Source organism: Olea europaea, chromosome 7 (assembly GCF_002742605.1).
Source record: "Olea europaea var. sylvestris chromosome 7, O_europaea_v1, whole genome shotgun sequence".
Lineage (NCBI taxonomy): Eukaryota > Viridiplantae > Streptophyta > Magnoliopsida > Lamiales > Oleaceae > Olea > Olea europaea.
Window position 1 is genome coordinate 82,614 of NC_036243.1, and position 17,157 is coordinate 99,770.

The 17,157-nt window shown below is 34.1% G+C and overlaps 2 protein-coding genes and 1 pseudogene across 4 annotated transcripts; 2 read left to right on the top strand and 1 right to left on the bottom strand.

Moving 5' to 3' along the window:
* The first annotated feature begins 1,205 nt into the window (after window positions 1–1,205).
* Window positions 1,206–1,788, top strand: LOC111397642 (flowering-promoting factor 1-like protein 3). Its single transcript, XM_023024645.1, has one exon. It carries the CDS (start codon window positions 1,261–1,263, stop codon window positions 1,579–1,581), a length of 321 nt encoding a protein of 106 aa, XP_022880413.1. The 5' UTR covers window positions 1,206–1,260; the 3' UTR covers window positions 1,582–1,788.
* Window positions 1,789–8,465: 6,677 nt separating this feature from the next.
* Window positions 8,466–10,903, bottom strand: LOC111397643 (annotated as a pseudogene).
* A 2,557-nt stretch (window positions 10,904–13,460) lies between these two features.
* Window positions 13,461–16,929, top strand: LOC111396579 (probable protein phosphatase 2C 40). Of its 3 annotated transcripts, XM_023022979.1 has the most exons (5): window positions 13,465–13,841; window positions 14,591–15,744; window positions 15,856–15,957; window positions 16,247–16,511; window positions 16,586–16,929. In XM_023022979.1, the coding sequence occupies exons 2-5, from the start codon at window positions 14,599–14,601 to the stop codon at window positions 16,711–16,713; spliced, it is 1,641 nt and encodes a 546-aa protein (XP_022878747.1). In that variant the 5' UTR covers window positions 13,465–13,841; window positions 14,591–14,598; the 3' UTR covers window positions 16,714–16,929. The 3 variants fall into 3 exon arrangements, 2 of the variants coding, with proteins under 2 accessions (XP_022878747.1, XP_022878748.1); XR_002703034.1 differs by lacking the exon at window positions 16,586–16,929 and having other exon boundaries at window positions 13,461–13,841; window positions 15,856–16,044; XM_023022980.1 differs by lacking the exon at window positions 15,856–15,957 and having other exon boundaries at window positions 13,471–13,841.
* The last annotated feature ends 228 nt before the right edge of the window (window positions 16,930–17,157 follow it).

The following is a 17,157-nucleotide window of genomic DNA, read 5'->3' on the forward strand; positions in this document are numbered from 1 at the left end:
TTAATTGTCTGACTTATGTATGGATTAATTATCCATCACAAGATGAAACTTTTTATGATGAATTTCTAATTTGATGCTTTAAGCTCCACACGCTACGAAAAGACGTTAACAATGACGAAAGTATTATCAACGATAGATTTTTCCATCCTTGATGCTCATTTTTCGTGGAGTGTGACCACTCACTTAAATAAATTAAACTTCCTAAATGGGAAATAATAAAATGATGCAAGCCTCATATTCTAGCCTAGGTATATACAAAAATGAAATAGGTTTACTTGGTCTTTACAAGGTCTGTATAAAAAATACATAGGAAAATCCAAAAACCATGTATGTATTAGATAAAAGGCTTTATCAGCACGTGTTGAATTATTTCAATGAATATATATAAAGCAGAGGAATAAATGTTAAAATTGATTCATCTTATCCTATCCATGAAGTACGGGACAAGAGAGTTCTCCATTTGTATTTCATGTTTTAGTTTGCATGCCATTTCCCACAGGAAAATAGTCCACTTATTAATTGTCTGACTTATGTATGGATTAATTATCCATCACGAGATGAACCTTTTTATGATGAATTTCTAATTTGATGCTTTAAGCTCCACACGCTAAGAAAAGACGTTAACAATGATGAAAGTATTATCAACGATAGATTTTTCCATCCTCGATGCTCATTTTTCGTGGAGTGTGATCACTCACTTAAATAAACTTCCTAAACGGGAAATAATAAAATGATGCAAGCCTCATATTCTAGCCTAGGTATATACAAAAATGAAATAGGTTTACTTGGTCTTTACAAGGTTTGTTCTTTTCTTAAATGTACAAGAATATATGCTTGACTAAAACTACTTCAATAAATAATGAGATCATTATCCATCCTCATGTTACATGAATTTTAATTAAGAGAAGGTTCTGAAGAACCCATTACGACAAAAAAGGAAAAGGTATATGGAATTATGTGGGACCAATTACAATGTCTTTATTCATTAGGGTTCAGAAACATACAAAAGACAAAACAAATTTTCAGTAGCCCATGCAGAAAGAATATTAATATATTATACTTAGAACCAGGTAAAAATTATTCAAAAAGGGAATAATATTGATTAATCCCATATGGATTGTTACCAAACTTTATAATAATCAATTCCATATATAGCTCCACTATATATATGTGTATCCATTCATCTTTGAGCAACAGACCAGCCATATTCACTGGATTCTGATTCTCTCTTCATTTCTCTTAAATCCGACAATACTGATAATGTCTGGTGTTTGGGTGTTCAACGATGGGGTTTTTCGACTCGTAGAAAATCCCGGCGAGAGCCATGGCTCGAATGCACGCCGGAAAGTTCTAGTCCATGTCCCCTCTAATGAAGTTATTACATCATATTCTGTCCTCGGAAGGATATTATCATCGCTCGGGTGGGAGAGATACTATGATGATCCCGAACTTCTTCAGTTCCATAAGAGGTCTACAGTTCATCTCATCTCTCTACCCAAGAATTTCAACAAGATCAAGCTCATGCACATGTACGATATTGTCGTCAAGAATCGTAATGAGTTTGAAGTTAGAGATGTTTAATTTATCAAGTGTGCTGCTAATTTATGTGTAGTTGATGATCAAGTGTTTGGTTGTAGTTTAGATTTCGTTCGGAAACTTGCATGTTTGCTGTCACGGTGTTGCTATTAATGCTATATTTGACATGGGTTTGGGCTTGTATTTTAGGACACTGATGTAACATACAAACGTTTGTTTAATACGACATACGGGGTTTGTTCATTTTGTTCATATACTTCAAAAGTATGTCTCCTATAGAGTAGCAACTAAGATGATAGGATAATATTCTAACATTTTTGCTACTTTATCATCTCATATTAGGCAATCTCCAAATTTTAATACTATTAATTATAGGAACATGTATCATGACTTTTGAAAAATCAAAAGTTGTTTCTAATACTAAGAAACGACATTTGAACATGTTTAATTAATTTTCTGTAAGTGTTTTGTCTAACTTAAAAAACTTTTGGAGAAAGTTAATCTAAAATAACTTCATCATGAAATTTTTTTAAAAGAAATAGAAGCACTGCTAAACGAAAAAATCATTTTAGGCAAACTAAACTTACATCACATTATCTACCGGTGAAAATATATTCAATACATCAAAGCAAAAGTAAAAACATTTATATACAAGTTTGGTTAACCCTAATTAGAACTCTTTAATCATCGTACATCTATGATTAGCACAACTTAATTAATAGAGAAAATTCCTTACTTGTTTAATTATAACAAATTATTAATATGCTCGTTAAATTAGTCTTAAGGCTTAACTCATAAAGCATCTTCAAATTGAAAGGACAAGCAATAAGTATAGGATATTGTAGGTTAAAATAACTGAATTATACTATATTTATCGAAAAAGAGAAGTATCAATATGAGTTTATTAATGTTGTTTCATTGCAAAACAAAAATAATCTCAATGCTTGTTTGGTAGAACTTTTGTTTGCTAAAAAGTTATTCAACTTCATTTTTAATTATGTATTTTATTAGATTCACGACTTTCATTTATTTTTTCACCAAACATTTTATGGAATGAACAACTCTATTTAAGAATATATTATGACTATGTTTGAGCCACATTTAAAAATATATATATATATAACAATGATTTGATATCATTTCAACCACACATTCTTCAATAAAATAATATTCCAAGCAAATTCAAAATTTTTCTTTATTTTTTAATCACACATTTATCATCAATACACTATTCAAAAATGTATTCTCAAGAATATAATATGGCTCAAACAAAGGCTATATTACTCTTTCTTTCTTAATAAAGGTTAAACAAATGGCAAAAGGTGAGATGAACTGACTTTCTCTTTCTGAATATAGGTTAAACAAGTGGCAAATGTCCTCTATGTACCATATTCGCCAACCCAATAGAGATGATAAAGAGAGAGCACTATCGGCAATGGTGAAGGGTCATGACCTTACAAGGATCAACTAACTTTAAAAGCTCATCCTCGTTTCAAGTTTTGTTCCTATTAACATGTATCGTATTAATACTTATAAGATTTACCCAAATTCAACCTTTGGGTGGGGCACACTTCATAAACAAATTAATATTCTTATTTATATACTTGAAAATTAGCCAGTGATGAGTTAATTGATTGAATCACGGCAGATTCCTACTTTAAAACAGCCTTTTTTGACAAAGATGCTTCAGCCTGCAAGAGTGTTACTCATTTCCCACCCAATAAAGAAATATCCTTAAAAAGAAATTAAATATATATATTTTTTGTGGGATGATTTTTACAAGTTCGGTAAAACATGACTTTCAATGCCAATGTATATATAAACAAATATGTTGGGGGCCTTCTCGTACAAAACTTAAAACATAAAATACAGTAGTTTTAGTAGGGAAATCAAAGGCAAGCCGACACCCGTGAACTTCCTTTATCAAACTTCAAAGGTTTTTTCCTTGTCGGCATCGTGTTTTGCTCACGGTCTCCTCTTGAAAATTCGAAGGATGTGCATCTATTTTTCAAAAATGGGGCGTTCTGAATGCACAATTGTTAGGCACCCATAAAGTATATTTAATAACTCTGATTGCGTTTTATATTGATTGTGGAAAACTTTTTGTTGACTTGTAATTTCTTCGAACACCGTCTTTTTAAAAGCTAAGTTTAAAAGTGAATTCTATCTAAATGTAAACAAAATGATTCACGTTATACTATTAACTTGCCCTAAATCTGAAGTCCTGATCAAACAACGAGTTGTCCTATCTATCCATTCACCCCTCCAAATACAATATCTTCATTACCTGTGATAGTTACCACCTGTGCAGGCATGTAATGTTTAGGCATAGAATCGAGTTTATGTGAATGAAAAGTGATATTATATAAGAGAAACATATTCAAGAATCAAGATAGGATTATGTTACTTGTACATAAAAATAATACATAAAGGATTACATAAAATTTTATGTGATTGATACCTTTTGTCTGTGACCTTAAATTTGATAGGCTACAAGATCATTAGATTGTTCAACCTTACTTTATTAATCTTTTGAGTCCCGTCATGCACCGGACTCAAATGTGAATCAACCATGATAATAAATAAAACGATTGTAAAATTATTTGTTATAATGAATATCTTGAAGTTTAAATGATCATCTACGTATGTGCTACATTGTTCAATGAGATTTGAATTTATATTGGACAACGTGAATATCTAGACTCCAAATGAACCGTGCTACACGACACGCGGGCAGGGGCGGATCTACCTAGTGGCGAGCAAGGGCGGCCGCCCTAGCTGAATCCACCAAAACTACCGGATTGTTGAAGAGCAAAATGAAGCCACCCTAGCTGGATTTTCGAAACCGTCGGAACAGAGGAGAAGAGACAACAGACGCAGTTGCTAGGGAAGGAGGAAAGAAAGAAGAAGATATGATTTGGGCTGCTTGTGTGAATTGTGATGACTTGGGCTGTTGGACCTTTTTACAAAAACGAATAGACTGGCCCAAATCAATGAAATCATCCATTAATGATTAATCCATACCCATATCAGTTTCCCCAAATGAAATGAAATGGGATCTCGTCAATTAGGCGAGTCAGAGAGCAAACCCTTGAATTCTTTCCATTATTCGCCCCTGATTCCATAATTTTCATCACATAATTTCCTTCCACGTTCTCATTCAAAGTGTGAAGTGGGTTGACTGGGCACTGGGCTAGTGGCGTGTGGGTTGCGATTGCAAAGTGCGTGTCGGAGTCAGGCGGTGTAAGCAGCGATGTGTTGTGCGAGATTGTGCGAATTGCGAAGGAGAAGAAGCTGTGTGCAGCGTGGGTCAGGGTCCTCAGGGACTCAGGGTGAGTTCACTGTTCTTCATACTTGGAAGTCTTGAATAGTTGAATGGTTTTTGTTTTTGTTGAGTTCTTTTGGTTCAAATCCTTTTGTTATCTTATCTGTTTTTGGTGAATTGCGATTGCGAAGTGATATCAGAATCTCTTTTTGTTGAATTGTTGAAACTTGAATGTTGAATTGTTGATTTGTTGCACTTGTTTGTTGAGACTTGAGAGAGTTGCCTTGCCTGCTTAGTGTATTTTGGATTTGTTAGGTACCATGTAGAATTTATTTATAATTAATAATATTATTTAATCAAATTTAAATAAACAATCGGCTGCCAGCCGGACCTGACTATTACGATCGTTGATTGTCAACGGTCAACGATCAAAGTCAACCTTCGCCCAAGTTGACCATTAGTCCTGAATTTGCCATTGCCCGCGGGAATGACCGCGCACACACACACATGGGGGGTTGGGATTATTTTATTTGCACGGAACCCACAGGTCCCACTCATCCCATGTGAGGGGGTGGTCATCGGGCATGTCATCCATGCAGATCAAGTGGGATTATTCCCGAACGAATACTAGCATTTATCATAATAGTTTCCCTAGAGGAACGCCAATATTTCTTTATAGTATCTTGTAATCCGTTTTGAGATGATTGTTAAAAAATATGGAAATTGAAATAAGAAATAGAAATGATTAATTGATTTTATAGAATCTCAACTTTACTCTCTTGACAGAAGGGACCAAGAGAATTTGATCTAAAGAGTCTAATTCTTAACCATTGATAGAGTATCAACTTTATGAGGTATCTATAGAACTAAACTTGAATTGGTCATTTTTGGCACAAAGCTAAAGTGAAAATATAGCATTCCAGCTGCTGTATTCTTCTTTTACAAAATGCCTGCTTTTCCCTTCCAAAGTTACAACCAATTAATTGCAGCAGCACATATCCATCAAGGAAGATATCACGCGTAAAAATCTGGATAGTAAACCAAAACTCCCAAAAGATGCAAGGCAAGCATTAGTCTCGACTTTCAGAAATAAATTACAAAATTGTAATTGCAAATAACAATCAAACAGACCCCAATTTTATCCGTCTGGGATTGACATTTACCTGAGATTATCTTTCTTCCCGGATGGACCTGTTTGTTTACAGCTATGAACTTGCAAGAAATTCTGAGTACGTCTGACTTTCACCATAGAGTAACATATTACCTGTTCATGTGCTTACTCACGCGCAAGTACTTTCACTTCATATTAATAAGTTTTAGCATCCAAGCAACAACCAGTAGCTTATTTGCGTTGGGTCCTCCAAGCGTTCCATTCAAGCCTGTAGATGACAAGCCAGTTTTTAACGAACAAATATTTACCTGAAGTCTCCTAGTAGACTAATGTCGTAATGAATGGTTGTGATGAACACTACGATTCTTCCACCATAATACCAATCTTAGCCGTGTTTTTCATGGACGTAATTCTGGAAAAGAAGTAACCCAAGCCAATTAAAAGAAAGATATCGAGTCCGTTAAAACAAGAGGATGTGATCAGCAGTTTGCATATCTACCATTAAAGCAATCATATCAGTATTTATTGGTTTAAGAAAGTAGCACCCAAGAAAAAGAAATTCTTGACACACAACTGCTCGATATTACTTTAAATACAAAGTCCACTAATTTCTTTAAAAGTTTCTTTCCTATAACTAATTAGGTAACTACTCGATACAGATTTTCAAAGGGTAGACTTGAAATTTAAATTTACCACTATCCTTTAAGATGGTGTACTCGAATGGACGGACCAATGTGTTTAACACAATAAGCAATTCAAATTTCAGGCTCGTGGATCGTATTATCAACAAGGGTAAGTACACTTGTCCACAGTTCATCACTACTATCTAATCTCACTCGCTCCACTAGCTTTTATCTCTCAGTGTCTAAATGTTTTTGCTTGAAGATGGAAAATTCGCCCACCCAATTTTATCAACTTGCAAATTCCTCCACAATTAATTATGCTAATAGAAGTTAATAACCAACTAAAAAAAAAAACACTACAAGAGCAACCAACGTGATAAATAAATATGCTTAATTAAAAAAATACACAAATGTGATGTGAATCTGAAGATTGTTGTCCTAACTCAAGTATGATCTTCTTCAATGTTACAGTATCTAAACACTACGATCATAAATGAATAGACAGAGTTTTGTCATTGAAAATATGTAATTCCAAGATAATGTGACCAGAAAAATGATATAACATCAAGGAATGTAATAACTAGTTACAAATTATAACTTAAATTAGACAATGTCACATAGGGTGATCCGTGCGGAAACTGTCAAAGTCCCAAAGCTGAAGCCCAGTATCAGCCCACTACGCTTGAAGGTGGAGAACATATTAACTACTCCTGTTCTTTAGCACAGCTGAGGAAATTGTGGCGATCACGGAGACATAATGGTCCTGAGAAGAAGGCACTACCTGCTGGAAGTTCTCGTCTTGATGGGCTATATATAGGCCCTACAAATGACCAAGAGAAGAGAGAGAATTGTGGAGGGAAAAAAAAATCAATTTCTGTATGCTCAGAATTGCTAAGAAAAGAAAGCATTGATTTTCTCTTAATCTGTTTGGTCTCTAACTTAAAATTCATTTTGACTGGTCGGTTAAATTCTTAGTGTCATAAAATTGGGATTTGTTTGGATCATAAGACTGGATAAAACTCCCTAAACAAATCGATCCGAATCGGATCGTACCCGAACTAAATCGAAACGAGGCGGTTCTTCTTAAGATGATACCTAAACGGGTATATGAATAGGGAACCAAAGGGTTCGATTCGTTTCGATTTTCGGTTTTAAACCAGAATCAAAGAACCAAATCTTCCTAATTTTTTAATTTATTTATCCTAAATAAGCCAAATTATTTTTATCTAAATAAATTTGCTAACTAATTAATTTAACCTTAAACCAAAATATGATTTTCCTATTTATAATTTTTAGCTCAAATCAAACTTAATCAAATCGACATAAGTCTATCAAAATCTATCATTCTACCGTAGGTACCATTTTTATAGTTATGGAGAAATCGAATTAGAAGCTTGACTACACCTCTCTTCATTATTGTGAGCATATCTTCATTTTCCTATGATTTTAACAATAAAATCTATGAAAAACTCAACAAATAGATGTGCAAAATACACCAAGATTAGACTACATTATTTCGTAATAGCTAATATTGAACATATTATCAGTTAGATTAATGTAACATTATTGTAAATATTGAAAAATTTAATTTTGTACGAAATCCAGAAACTGAATGAAACCGAACCGAATCAAATGGAATTGAACCGAACGTTTTTATAATTAAACTTGAACCCAACGATTTCACTTACTAAACACCCGAAAATTCGAGTTTGGCTCGATTCTAAAGAGAACCTTAGAACCGAGCCAAACTAAACCATGTCCAGTCCTCTCAAAGGATAATTGCCATAAATGAATACAATACGAGGACTCCAAGACAATGAAAGTAATAACTGAATAACAAAACAATAGCTATTGCAACTATAAGCCTACAAAAATATCAAAGCCCCAAAAAGGTATCCGTATTTTTGATTTTCATCATTTTCAAAAATATTCAAGAAGATGATATCTTCACGGCTTTGAATGCAGGCTGAAGCAGACCGTGCTCGTCTCTCATTTCAAGAGGATTATTCATCTCATTTCGAGTTCTCTTCAATCTCCTACTGGAAAGTGTTTTATGGGTAAATCCATACATTTGCAAAATCTGATTATCCCCAAAGTTAAATGCACGATCCATTTGCTTCAAACACCCTCCACCAGTTAATCACCAAACTTCCTACAAGGTTTACAACCTATAAAGTGAGTCACAAGTGGCCAACGATGATCACCAAGACTTGTATGGTAATTCTCAATCATCTCGTCATACCTATCGAATAGGATTCCCCAATAATAATGCAAATAATATGCATTCTCGAGAAAAACATTAGCTCCCCACTTATCCATCTATGTCGCAAGTAATTGATCATCAGCTTCAAAGATTGGATGATACTTAAGCTCCCGAGTCAAAAGCTTCCCAGCTTCCTCCTTGGCCCTTCCTTTCGGCCCCATTGGTGCCCACGTATCGAGAATATCTAAAGACCATTGGCAGTTCCTCAACAAGAAGCACCCAGTATTCAACCAATCTAGTTCTTCTGATCATACACCATTTCTTTCCACCCGTGCATCACAAAATTATGATCCTTAGGACATCTCAGTCCTACACCAAAATTTGTATCATTTTACACCAAATATTGCTTTAAACTAAAATTCATCTCCAACCATTACATCAAAACTTACACCAAATGAACAATGTTTAACAATTTTCTTCTCTTTTTTATTCTTAATAATTTATTTATTTGAAATATTTTTTTATTTATTTATTTTACAAATACATAAATTACTAAATAAATAATTATGTTAAATTAAGGAAAGGATTAAATTCATTAATAAATATAAAAAAATAGTACAATTAGTAAAAACAATACAAAAATGGAAATACTAAATCATGTCACTAAAAAATAGTGCAATGCATTTTAAATTTGAATATTATGATATTACAAAATCGAAATATCATTGCAATTTAATTCTCGAAATTCGTATGTTCATCCTAGAAATGATTGATTAATGTATTTCAAATTTAGATTAATGTATGTATGTCGTTGTTTAATATATATCGTGTTAACTTTAAGTAATCACGTTTATTTTATATATATATTGTACCTGTTTGGCCCCCATAACGTAAAAAAAGTAATGGGTGGAATAGTATTTGTTTGAAAAATGAGTGGTTGAAAAAGAAGGAAAATTTTTCAATTTACGTGTAATATTATTTTATGAAAGATTGTGTGGTTGAAAATTGAAGATAGAAAAATGAAATGTAATGTAATAGGGCTCAAACAGGGGCTATAATTAATTCATTAATTATTATTTTTTATATTTTAAATTTATTTTAAATTTAAATAATAATAATAATAATTTATTTTATTAAAACTATATGGCATAAATGACACAATTACCCTTAATTAATTTATATGGGAAACGAAAATAAATGGTAAAAGTGGCTTTTGTTGACCAAAATTTGGTGTTGCAGTGGAGTTGTTTTGTACCATTTTTTGGCACATTTAGGTGTTTTGGGGAGCATTGGAGATGACCTTATATCTCTTCCCCGGCACCCCAAACGCCATTTCCTTAAACATAGCATCACTATCCATCCACCACAAAAAGTCCACTTCAGTATGGGACAATAATAGCTTCCTAATTAAAGGCAATTTAGCCATTTCAGCATCAAGTAAAGCGATATTGTAAGAAACCTCATCCCATGTAGCCTACAGTAATCAATCTTATTCTTTATAGATTTCAACAAGTAATGATCACCAGCCGGATTCTCACAAGGCTTCGGGGATGAACCGGTGACCAACAAAACTCTAGGCTTTTTAGGAGCAATAAAATTCGGAAAGTTGGGATTCCTTTTAGCCATTCAGCTCTTTGCTGATCCCAATCTGATATATTTGGTCAAAGACTATAAGGCAGGGATGGATCCCTATCATTTATTGCGACTGCACTATTCATTCTAATTCTTCAGTCCCATCATCTTCATCCTTCAATATCTTCCTTATATCAAATTCTGCATAATTATTGCTCCCATTTTCCGTGCCATCAGTCGATGAACTAGCTTTTTGCTGTCTTTGAACAGCCATTGCCTCTTCCAAGACACGGCGTGGCTTGGCCCGCCTACTAATATACGAAAATGTTTCTCGGATCTCATCTAGGTCTTTCTCCGGCATACCCAAATTTCCCAGCACCCAAATTTGCTTGCAAAACGACTACCGATGGCAGAAGCAAAAGAAAAAATAGCGTCAGCTTCCCATTATGCATAAGCCTATGGATCTAGCATGATGCTCGATCGGGACTAAAATGGGTTCATAAAAATAAAAATAGGATCCATAAAAACGGGAATTTTGGGCTTGATTACTAAAACGAAATGGGTTTTTAAACAGTGAGATTGAGAGAAGGGGACGGAAGGAGGAGGGGGAGAGAGAGAGATAATTGTAATTTTGAATAAACAAAACGATTATGCGTAGTAAAGTGAGAGTTTGGTCTAATGTTGGACCCCTGATTTGGGTGTTAGCTTCGGACATGTTTGCACACCGTCAAAAATCGAGATCCTAAGTTCTCAATCTACCGTGTATTTAGGTCTCAATTAATTCTTTTTTGAGTATCACTTATAAAATATTTAAAATTTATCACTGATATTTAAAAAAATTCAAAAATAAATAGACGTTCGAAAAATAAATTATAAGAAAAAATCAAAATAAGCATTTTATCTGCTTTTCCAACTCAACCTTGCCTCCCATTCTCGTTGTTCATTTCCCTTGTTTTTCTCTAGGGTGCATTTGGTACATATATAGTCACAAAAAATAATGATTATCTATTTTATTTTTATCATAAGTAATTACTTAGTAAATGTTTAAAATTTTTGTTTTAGCAATTTATTGAATTTAACTAATGTTATATTAATTGAAGTTCTAAACTTGAAGCTAGCACAACGAATTATTCTTCATATACAATCGGGGATGATAACCTCGATTGACAATGTACTCGTAAAAAAGGGGATCCACGATTTTTTTATTTAGCGTGGGCCCCTCTTACATGTGTCTAATTGTCAACCAACCATCAACTCCGATTGTACACATAGCACAATTGCTAGCACAACTGAGACAATTTTTGCTAATATGGTATTTTATGTCATTATTTAGTAGAGAAACATTTAGTGGCAGTACGTAGGACCCATCATATATTATCGAGTACGTTAAAATATACTTTTAGTTAAACTTCACACAATTTACTTTAAATTAAGATTTTTCCCTTCAAATGAAATACTTGGAAAATATTTTAAAGATCACAGATAAAAGAAAAATTAGTACAAGCTTATTATTTACCAAATGTTTAAACTAATTACTTATCTTCTTGTTTTCCAATCAAATTGAAATCCTTCGCAACACATGCCAAATATAATTTTCAAAATCTTCGATAATCTTAATATTTTTCTAAATTATATCTAATATTTCTGTCGACTCAAGATTATTGTTTTAAAACCAGCCTCGACATCCACCAGAAATAAAGTAAATGGTCAAGAATCAAATGGTTGAACAAGTAATAAGACTGTTAAACAAAATGGAGGGAAGAAAAAAAAATTGAAGTGAACCAACCAATTTGGGAATTCCCAATTTTCCTGATTTTTACAGAAAATTTGTTGGAAATTGAGGCCAATTATTTTTACCTTGAATTAATCTATTTGTACAATGAATTTGACAATGTATAAAGTGTAAAGATCCTAACATTGAATTCAAATACAGTTTTTCAAATCAATGAGTATGATGTCTATCAAGTCACACATTTTACTACGTTCATCAATTTTTACCCTTGAACAATCCACAGCGAGAACAATAAAATTAGAATACTGCCCCCCAGGATACATCCCAACTGGCAAAGATGAGGGCGCTTCAAGGCTGACAGATTAGAGGTCGTGAGTTCGATTTCTAGAAGGCAGATATTCTCCTAGAAGGCAGGAGCTCTACTGGAAGGTAAGATGCAAAGATGGAAAACGACTTGCTTGGTACTTTGCCAGATCAGTTGGGGGGATTCTTGAGTACTGATCAGTTTAGGGCACAACTTGCGATTTAACTTGTCTGCAACTTGAGGGGCCAAGGTGTAGACACTAGGATTTAGTCACTGTAAGGTGGATACTTGGATATCAAAAAAAAAAAAAAAATAGAATGCTAAATTTATAATTTCTCTTAAAATCTTCAGCACACATACAAATTTAAGAAAATAAATGTCAATTTATAGAGACAATTTAACTTAATTTTCTTCCAATGACTGACTATCACAAGATGCAAATTGCCTTTGTGAGTTCTCGATTCTTTTGGTTGAATTATCATGGTTGGTCCAATTTTAACAACATTGTCCAATTTTAACAACATATATACTGTTCAATTGCATAAAAAAATACCAATATCAAATGACTGATGTTTTAACCTGAGATTTCAACATTATCACACTAAGTGCTGCTCAATGTACAGAAAATGGTTCGCGGAATTTTTACGGGCTTACACTTAATGGTTTTTCATTCATCAAATTAAAAAAAAAAAAAAAAAAAAAAAAAAAAAAACGTCCACCACACAGGTGCTATTCTATCACACTACCTTGAAATTATTTTTTTCTAATTTACTTTTATACTTTGACTTTAATTGGGTTTCACAATAATTTATAAATGAGAAAGTATTTAAAAAGTTGAGTGAGATTAGCTCCAACCATGTATTTCATATGTGGATGAAAGGGGACGAATCAACAAAAACGGCTCACCAGAATCAAATTCATAACAAGTCTATTAATTGAGATCGTTTTGCATACAAACTGACAAATATTTCGAGTCAATCCGGTCCGACCCACTTTTATTAATGGGGGCTTCTTTTGAATAAAACAGGGAAAGAGTGGAGACTATTTCGCATCTGCAAAAAAGGAGATTCGGTCAATAAAACTCTTTGCAATGAATGGCAAAGAGCATTCCACACAGCCCTTCTTCTCCCCCTCCTCTACAAAATATTATTCTATTAACAAAAAGTATTGGTTCATTTTGACCTTCTTCCCCCACCATAAACGCCAGCCAAAGAAATATTCTTCTATAATTAACGGACTCTCTCTTCACCATCCATTCTCTCTTTTTTCTCTTCTCAGATTATTCTCTAAATATATCTCTTCTTTGTGCTCTTGAACTTTATGTCTGGTTATACACGCTTTCTTACATCTCTACTATCTCCCTCGTTTTCCCATTCTTCACTTCATCTTCATATATACACGCGTATGTCATGTCTATCTATGTCTATCTATGATATAGCATTTTAAAGCCTTGAGGCATTTGGTGTTCGTTCTTGCTTGCTTCTTGAATTGACTGGTGAGTTGGGTTTCTCAATCTGTGATTTCCTGGCATCTTTTTCTTGTTTAGATCAGTGTATATAATTTTTATTTATTTATTTATTTTTTATGCTCCATATTTGAGTCTCTATAGCTGTGTAATTTGCCTTTGATTGTTTGTTTGAGTGTTATTAATAATCTCTGGACCATGACGTGAAGAAATAAAAAATAAAATAAAAATTTTGCTTTTTCTATTGATTTTTTGTTTTTTATTTTTTTAAGAAGAATGTGATTACAGAAAAGTTTTGGATTTACATGTAACATTACATTCTTAAATGAGGCTCAAATAGGGTAGTATGTTCTATACCCCCATTGTCCTCATAGAAAAGGAACAAATTTATTAATTTAAAACTCATGTTGAAAATAGGTTCAAATGCTGTAAGTGTACAATTTTTCTAAATGTGCAGTGACGAGACTTTTACTTTTTTGCTTTGATACCGCATTGAATCACCTCAAGTGAAAGATAGGCTTCAACAAACAATTGGTTATTTAACGTTGTAATAGATTGATCTTGTTCCTTTTTAAAAGTTGTTGAGTATTGACAAGAAAAGATTGGAATTGCTTGTTTTACACTGTCTGCATAAATTGCAAATAGAGTGTAAATACGCAAGGGCAAAAACCAATCGAAAAAAAGAAATGATGTTACTAAACTGAGTTCCTAGGAATTTTCTTTTGATTATGGATAACAAGATTATTGAATTAGCTCTGTGGTTTTCTTTCTTTTCTCAGCTATAATTATGTATGGAAAAACCGTAAATGATTCAGAAGGAGAAATCAAGGTTAGTTTTGGCTATCAATGCATCTGCAAGAACGATGATTCTCGTGACAAATCAAACGGTATAGACATCCCATCAGTAATCAAACTCCGAAGATCTAACAGTTCCTTCGCTCGTCTGTCCGGGGCTGCAATAAGTGCCAATGCTACATTAGCCAATACAAATATATGCAACGGGTTGTTTGGGGCAGAAATACTGCCGTCTTTGGATTCTCCAAATTCATTCCGGAGGATCCCATCTTCACCAACGATCTCAAAGCTCGATTTTCTGTCATCATCTCTCCAGAGTAGCTTGTCAAACTTTAGTTGTAGTCCATCCCTTACAACTGACACGCTGGATTATGATTCCTTTTCAATTAGGTCCACGAGTGCACCTTCACGAAGCGACAGCTTCCTGAATACAGTGGAAGTACAAGTTGCAGGTGGTGCAGCTGGTGAAGATAGAGTTCAAGCTGTTTGCTCTGAAGAGAATGGTTGGGTCTTTTGTGCCATCTATGATGGATTCAATGGTCGAGATGCTGCTGATTTTTTGGCTGGAACATTGTACGAAACAATTGGATTTTACCTTAATTTGTTAGACTGGGAACTAGAGCAGGAGTGCATTAAAGCTTCTGACTGTATCACCTATGATAAATCCCTTAATTGTATTCTGAGAGATGGTAATTGCATGTATCGTACACCTAACTGTGTGAAAGTGGATAGATCTTGTGGTCTGTTTAAGCAGAGGGTTCTTAACAGCCTTGAACGGGCTCTTAGTAAATCCGAGAATGATTTCCTACGCATGGTGGAACAGGAAATGGAGGACCGTCCCGATTTAGTATCTGTCGGATCTTGTGTGTTACTTGTTTTACTCCATGGGAAGGACTTGTATGTGCTAAATGTTGGTGATAGTCGAGCTGTATTGGCAACATACGATGAAGGCATTGATATGAATGGAATAGAAGGGCTGCAAGCTGTCCAACTCACCGATAGTCATACTGTTGACAATGACAGAGAGAGAAAACAACTTCTACATGATCATCCAGACGACCCCTATACAGTTGTTGCTGGAAAAGTAAAAGGAAAATTAAAGGTTACCCGGGCTCTTGGAGTTGGTTATTTGAAAAAGGTAAAATCTATAGTTTCATGTATGTTTAGGATTATGTGGAGCCTAATTATACAGTTGACCTATCCTTCCTCTCATTCCCCCTCTCAACCCCTAATTATACTATTATATCAGGTGTATTGGGCATTCATCTTTTTGCATTGGTCACCCTATCATCCAAGAAGGTCGTCTCTCTCTGCGAGAGACAAAAAACACACAGAAGTGGAGATCTCCACTGTAAACCTTTCTTCTTAATCTAAGTGAAAACCTGCAGCGTGGAGTAGACAAAGCTATCATGATGAGGATGAACTGCTATAAATATGTGTATTTGCTTTGTGCTTTTTATTGCTCTCGGGATTTGGACTAAGGCCTATCAGTATTTTTATTTTCATAATATTCTATACATAAAGAAAATGCAATTCTTGATTCTACAAAATTACGAGGTCCTTTTTGTGGTTGCAATTTTTTTATCGAGAAATACTTATTTTCACTGATAAATTATAACCTTTCGACTCTTTCTCTGCAGAAAAACTTGAACGATGCTTTGATGGGTATCCTTAGAGTCCGTAATCTCATGAGTCCTCCATATGTATCTGTGCAACCATCTCTCTATGTACATGAAATTTCAGATTCTGATTACTACGTTGTACTTGGGAGTGATGGTTTGTTCGACTTCTTCAGCAATGATGAAGTTGTGAAACTTGTGCATTCTTATATTCTGAGAACCCCTTCTGGCGATCCAGCCAAGTTTCTAGTCGAGCAGCTTGTAGTAAGAGCAGCAGATTCTGCAGGTATTTGTGAGTTTCTTTCAGTTATTCGGAGAAATGTCTCTATTTATCATTGATTAGTACTTCTGTTTTTCCAGGATTCAGCATGGAGCAGCTGATGAGCGTTCCTGCTGGTCGGAGACGGAAATATCATGACGATGTTACAGTGATTGTGATAGTTCTGGGCACGAACAAGCGCACCTCAAAGGCTTCAACATGTTTATGAATCTCAGCTTCAAATTCCGCCCTCTGCAACTTTCGTTTGCTGGCTGTTGTCTAGAAAATCTACAGATTAGGGATCATTACATAATTGGATCACCTCACTATATATTATTTTCATGGAACGTGTTCTCTATGTATCTGTAAACACTAGTGAGCCTTTATATGAAATGCAAAAATTAGTTATAACGTTCAAGGAATTTCATTTGATGCAAATTGGTATGAATTATCTTTCTTTCCTTTTTCTCCCCTTTTTTTTTTGGCCCTTAAGAATTGAAACTTGAAAACGTCGAAGTGTAAGCTATTAAGAGAGAAAAATTTTATTAATTTAATTTTTGTTTTCATCGACCTATGCATATGCCATATGTTTTTCCAATCCAACGCCACCTAACACGTGCACAATTTTCATAAACTGTGATGGTCAGATTTGAACTCTCTGATTCAACACAAC

Coding starts and splice junctions, on each gene's coding strand:
- LOC111397642 (XM_023024645.1), top strand. CDS start 1,261: ATGTCTGGTGTTTGGGTGTTCAACGATGGGGTTTTTCGACTCGTAGAA.
- LOC111396579 (XM_023022979.1), top strand. CDS start 14,599: ATGTATGGAAAAACCGTAAATGATTCAGAAGGAGAAATCAAGGTTAGT. Junction 15,958..16,246: donor CAGAAGTGGAGATCTCCACT/GTAAACCTTTCT, acceptor CTTTCTCTGCAG/AAAAACTTGAACGATGCTTT. Junction 16,512..16,585: donor AAGAGCAGCAGATTCTGCAG/GTATTTGTGAGT, acceptor CTGTTTTTCCAG/GATTCAGCATGGAGCAGCTG.